At 39.3% G+C, this 6,693-nt stretch overlaps 1 protein-coding gene across 1 annotated transcript in view; it reads left to right on the top strand.

Annotated features, from left to right (window-relative positions):
* The window catches only part of LOC109483972 (C-type lectin domain family 10 member A-like), an 8,703-nt gene that overhangs the window by 1,278 nt on the left and 732 nt on the right, over positions 1–6,693 (top strand). The window contains exons 2-4 of the mRNA XM_019787130.1: positions 574–722; positions 1,165–1,277; positions 3,665–3,792. Of these exons, the coding sequence (XP_019642689.1) occupies positions 574–722; positions 1,165–1,277; positions 3,665–3,792 (390 nt within the window). The remainder of the gene's footprint in view (positions 1–573; positions 723–1,164; positions 1,278–3,664; positions 3,793–6,693) is intronic.

The raw sequence follows: 6,693 nt of genomic DNA, 5'->3' as shown, positions 1-6,693 counted from the left end.
GAATGCAGGGCATCAACCAATAGGCATGCAGCTTTCCTCTATACTTCTTGCTGATTGGCTGTTGGGATTTAACTTGATTAACACCCGCACAGAGCATTTCCACACTGACAGTATGTCTTTATTCAAGTGTTTTGGTAGGTATTTCAAGCTTTTCTGCTCCAGCATTGGAATGCGGGGCATGAACGTTTTTTTATTTTATTTTGAAAATCAACAGTTTGCATTATGCAATTAAAAATCCTAACCAATAAAGTAGGGAATAGCTATCCAACTGTTGTTTTAGTTGTATGTTACTTCATATTATAGTTATATCAATGTAATTTACTACTAAATCATTGTTTTTCCTTGTGTTTCTCATTCTTTCCCTGCCATGTGGTAAAATGTGGTGAACCCATCGCTGTATTTGCTCCAAAGCAAATATTGGCCTTTCTAGTTTCTTTTTTTTTTTTCAAGTTTTCGAAGAACGTTCTACGCCATGTATTTTTTTTTTACTTTTATTATTTGGACCATTAGCATTACAATTCTCAATCACTTGTAATGTTAACGTAATACATTAAACTTTGTTTTTCATCTAAGTGTCGTCACAGCAATGTCCAGACGATTGGAGGAGACACCAGCGGTCCTGTTACCTGCTAGTGGACACGCCTGAAACATGGCGAGATGCCAGGGAAGATTGTCATCAGCTCCAGGCAGATCTGGCGAGCCTTACTACCGCAGATGAACAGGTGAGAGATATGTTGACGATGCCATTGTAGAGAGGGGTGGACAGGATATAAGAATACACGGATTGTACAAATGTGTCAAAGTATTCATTTATGACCATGTTTATTTCTGTTGATACTGTAGGTATCCTAGGATGTCATTCAATGATGGATACTGTGTTTGGTACTATCGTATCCAGAACCGTGCCAATCTGGTTGAGTGCCTGAATTTAATAATTTCTGGGTATCAAAGAACGTATGTATATTTCACCCCAGGTATGGTTCTTGATACGGATGCGATATGGATATGGATGCGTACTATCTAGAACTGTTTCTGATCATATGTATGGGCAAAGAAAGGTTCCTAATACGCGCGGACTATCCAGAAATGTTCCTGATCATGGTTCTGGATAAAGCACGGTTGTGGATACAACAGTGACCTTGGCTCATTTTTGTTCCGTTGCAGACTTATATGGGAACACAGGTGGTGGGCGGCACCTACTGGTTCGGTCTGTCCGACATTATGGCAGAAGGCGACTGGCAGTGGGTGGACGGCACGGACTTTGACTCTGCAGTCACGTGAGTTCCTGTCAACATGCGTGGCACTTAGGGTCATAGCCTGAGCTCATAAGGACGAATACCATGTGACTAGTGACCGTAAGACCAATTTTGATGTGGCTCAAAACAGACCTATGGGACTTTCACGTCCAAACATTGGCCTCTAACGGACTTTGAGGTAGACAAGGTATTAGGCTCCACTTTCAGAAAGAAATTCTACATTTCTTAACCCTACCTAGACCGGGCTTTTTTTGGGCTTGGTGGGACGGGGTACTATATCGCTCATTTGAGCGAACGGTATGTTATATGACCACCAAATTGTCAGAGGATGGTGTACTAGTAAAAATTTATCATAAGTACATTTTTCATGTCGTTATGACGTAATATGACGTCATTATGACGTTATTAATGTGGTTTTATTGGCCAAAACCGTCTAGATAGGTTATTCCCTGAAAACTAAATGGTATATAACATAACTTTACCAAAAGTGTTAATGACGGATTATTAGGGTGTACTAAGTCTTATGTTGCCCATAGCAACGCCGGTGACGTCATAAAATGACGCCACGCATATTTAAGCTATCCGCCATCTTGTATCATCAATCTTGAATTTTCAAAAAAAAAAATTTCATAAAAAAAGCCTAAAATATATTTTAAACATATTAAAAACTTTCATATAAACCTTTTTTTTGGAAATTATTTGTATACAAATATTTGTATAAACTATTTACTTGTATATTCCTGTTCTAATGATATGGTCCGCCATCTTGGATTTGGGCCAATGACGTCGTCAAATTAGCATAAATTATGCATATTAAATGAAAAAAAAATTACATAAATTATATGTGATGTTATCAATATTAGAAACCATGTGTAACTTGACATAAAACACATAAAATTCTATTGTTGAAACAAAAATTACTAAATTTAGCAAAAATGCCTGTCAGAAACCACGTTGCCACGGCAACACAAAAAATTATTATCTTATTCCATTGATATCAGTATGAGTATTGTTGCCAACAATATTCTAGGAAAATTCACCAAGTTTGACCGTTGGCCGTTCAGACGCTAGGTGACATCAAAGTTGGCGCGGGCACTTTTACCCCCCCCCGGTCTAGGTAGGGTTAATGCACTTACAAAGAGCGATAAGGCCATAAATACAAAATATACCTGTAATCCCTCCGTGAGCCTGTTACAGGATTTAGGTATGGCCTAGGAAAAAATGTTGTGTTTCCGGTTAACCGACCGACCCTATGAACCCCCCTCCTCGACCCTAGACTTTTTTTTGGATGACCGCTTGTTGTTACTGATGATCACTACATACAAGGAGGCCTGCCAAGAAAATGAACATCCAACGCTAAAATAAAATATATTTACCTTACTTTCCGTCTCTCTCATTTTGCAACAATATTTTTCCATATTTTCATTACCGATAGTCATCTAGAAATCATAAAGGAGACGTTTACAGGCTGCGTTTGGTTAGGATCGAGCCGAAAATCACTGTCAGTGAGTTTTAAACCACATGTTCGCACTGTGACGCGCGTGAATTTTCAATCAAAATGAGAAATTAGTGCCCAACATGACGGACTGTTAGGTTCCCAATGCTGTATTCGTCATGTATACTTGTGGTCAACTTATTTTCTTTGCTTGAATGGTTTAAAATCCAAAGGAAAATACGAAGAAACGTCAGCGCTCAGCATCCGCGCCACCATTTTGAATATTGCTCAAACCTCTCGAAAGCTTGCGAGAATTGTCCCAAACCGCTAGAGGACGAACTAAAAATTCTGCGATGTAAGAAAGGTTTGATGATATATAGAATGGATAGAATAATAATAAAATAAAATAAAATAAAATAAAATTGTACATATGTAAATATGTGTAATACTAGCACCATTGACTTCACCTGTCCTGTCCTTGCACTTGTCCACGTCCAGCCCTACCTTACCCTTTGTTTGCACTTTGCACACAGTCACTAATGCGCAGCTGCTAATAATCCTCTTTCTAGAGGGATCAGCAGTAACAAAGATGATGAATAAAATAAAATAAAATTACTCAGACATGCCACACCAGGGTCCATGCATCTCAGTGTTATTAACTGTATTTGTTTGATCAGTTTTGGCGAAAATGTACCTACCGACCCTAATTTTTTATGGACCGTAATAGGAAACACAAAATTGATACATGTGATACATTCGATAATGTTTAACATAATTTTTAGGCCTCTCCTAAGGAGTACAAGTACTCCTAACGAATACTGTATTCATTCATATCATTCATGTCTCACTAGCACAGGGAGAGAAAGAGAGAGAGAGATTCACACACACACACACGCAGCCACGCACGCACACTCATAATTAACGGAGGTGTAGAATAGAAGTACTAAAAATCATGTTTTATCATGTGTTGTAGCAACTGGGCCCAACATGAGCCAAACAACCTGAAGAAAGGTGAGGACTGTGCCCAGATCTGGCATAATGGACGATGGAATGACCAGACATGCACAAACAAGCATGCATACATCTGTGAGAAACGGACTGGTGAGCAAACAATTAAACAACTTCCTGCTATATGTTTGTGCTTTATGCTTTTGAGTTTCTCATTTCCTCATTATTTGTTAACTTTAGGCAAATGACAACAACGTCACATACACTCAAGCTAACATTTTTCTTACTCCACGTGTACAGACAAAGCAACAAAATTCTTCAAAATTAGACAGCTTTGATTTAGATTTTCAGATCTGAACACAAGGTATTTGCATTTAATACATACCAGATGTCTCATAATTAACGTTATTTAGAAAAGCAATGATGGTTGGTCAAACGAATTAACCTGATTACGATATAATTATAGTTCCCGAGTCTTTATCCCCTCCGCCTGCAACATGTCAGAAATTGTTTTGACATGCAATGATGGGGAAAGGATAAAAATGACTCAGTAACCGGAAAGGGTCATGTAACCAGGCTACAAACAAATAACGTAAATACTCGAATGAAAGCTCATCTGTGTTGGTAGAATACATAGTTAAAGAGTTTGACTTGTTCCAACACAATAAGGAGAACTCACCATAAATTTTCGGCTGATCCCGTCAACCTTCGTCAGATTTGTGATCTCTCAAGACTAGATTTCTGGAACACAGGCGCCCCAGTTCAAACACATCGGAAGTGTCGCAACACATACACATCGAGTCCCCCGGACATACAGTTACATTGGACAAGGTGCGCATTCTAGATACGGAGCAGGATTACTTTGTGAGAGGCGTGAAGGAGGCAGTTTACATCAGGGCCCACCAACCCTCTCTGAACCGTGATGGTGGGAGATACCGTCTTCCCGCCACTTTTGATGCACTCCTGGCGTCATCACGTTTCCGACTTCCGGAAAGTCAGCGATTGCATCACAAATCTGACGAAGGTTGACGGGATCAGCCGAAAATTTATGGTGAGTTCTCCTTCTTGTGTTGGAACAAGTCAAACTCTTTAACTAAATAACGTAAATGTATTCATCGGTGTAAATGTCAACGGTCGCATGGGAAAGATAAAAATTAATAAAAGAAAATGGTGGTTTAATGCATAATATTATTTGTTTTTTCTAATGCATTATACTAAGATGTACAATATAACTTGCTACATTGTTCCAACAGAACTTTATCTCCTTTAACCTTGACAATATAATGTATTCCTATTCCTAATGACCACAGGAAGTACTGATAACGCTGCAGCATAAAGGAAACACACTCTATCAAAACGAAACAAATTTGACTTATTTTAGAAGGGCCTGCATGCCCTTTTTCCTAAGGCTTAATCATTTAGTCTTCGTAGGCAGCCTCCCCAAAAATCAATGTAATTCGCAATACTATATTAGCCACAAAGCGTAAATTCGTATTCAGCTCTGAAACGTTTAATTAAAATTAAAAATGTAATTCGTAATCGTCGGAGAAAATTTTGCGTAATTCGTATTCACTAACCACCCCCAACCCCCACGCAGGCCCTCCTTCAGGTATCTGACTTGTTGGCGGAAGTTCACCCAATGAAGGCAGAGTTGAGGTGTTCCATGACGGACAATGGGGAACGGTCTGTGACGATAATTGGGGGATGAATGATGCTCACGTGGTCTGCCGTCAGCTGGGATATCCCTCTGCAACAGAAGCTCGTGGAAAAGCAGCATTCGGGCAGGGGTCTGGAATGATCTGGCTGGACAATGTAGCCTGTGGTGGTTCTGAGAAGACTATTACTGACTGTGGGCATAAAGGATGGAAGGCACAGGACTGTAACCACAGCGAAGATGCAGGAGTTGTTTGTAAATGTGCCATATGCCGTAATTAACCTGTATCTATTTGATTGTATTTTTTAACATTTTTAAACTCAATTAAAGAGGCGAAGTTCTTGGTCCCGTCGGGATGTCTCTGTAGGTCTGTTTGAAAGTGAACAAGGGCGGTGTTTAAAAAAACACTTCGGCGACGTGAGTATTTTGATAATATAATTATATAACTAGAAAGGCCAATATTTGCTTTGGAGCAAATGCAGCGATGGGTTCACCACATTTTACGACATGGCAGGGAAAGAATGAGAAACACAAGGGAAAACAATGATTTACATTGATATAACTATAATATGAAGTAACATACAACTAAAACAACAGTTGGATAGCTATTCCCTACTTTATTGGTTAGGATTTTTAATTGCATAATGCAAACTGTTGATTTTCAAAATGAAATAAAAAAACGTTCATGCCCCGCATTCCAATGCTGGAGCAGAAAAGCTTGAAATACCTACCAAAACACTTGAATAAAGACATACTGTCAGTATGGAAATGCTCTGTGCAGGTGTTAAGTTAAATCCCAACAGCCAATCAGCAAGAAATGCTCTGTGCAGGTGGAAATGCTCTGTGCAGGTGTTAATCAAGTTAAATCCCAACAGCCAATCAGCAAGAAGTATAGAGGAAAGCTGCATGCCTATTGGTTGATGCCCTGCATTCCATTGTGATGACTCATGCCCAGACGTGGTAAACACGACACACTAACACAGTAATACATTTGCTATAACACAGCCAAAAAACTCAAATAAAACCATTCTAAAAGCCTGTATCACAACAATTTAAAAAACGCCTAGGGGTATTTGCCCACTGTACCTCCATACCAAATTTCAGGACCTTAGGCCCTAAAATGAAGAAGCTGAATCCATTTAAAAAATGGCAGGAGAAGAAGGAGAAACATCAGAAAAAGCAATATGGGTTCACCACCACTTCGTGGTGTGGTGAACCCATAATTATGTTTTCAGAGGCGTTCGTGTATGTGNCAAGGGCGGTGTTTAAAAAACACTTCGGCGACGTGAGTATTTTGATAATATAATTATATAATTATGTTTTCAGAGGCGTTCGTGTATGTGTGTGTGTGTGTGTGTGTGTGTGTGTGTGTGTAAACACGATAACTTGAGAAGGCTTTG

The sequence above is a fragment of the Branchiostoma belcheri genome, unplaced genomic scaffold, assembly GCF_001625305.1.
Source record: "Branchiostoma belcheri isolate BF01 breed outbred unplaced genomic scaffold, Haploidv18h27 scaffold674, whole genome shotgun sequence".
NCBI classification, from domain to species: domain Eukaryota; kingdom Metazoa; phylum Chordata; class Leptocardii; order Amphioxiformes; family Branchiostomatidae; genus Branchiostoma; species Branchiostoma belcheri.
This window is presented reverse-complemented; position numbering and strand designations above follow the sequence as displayed.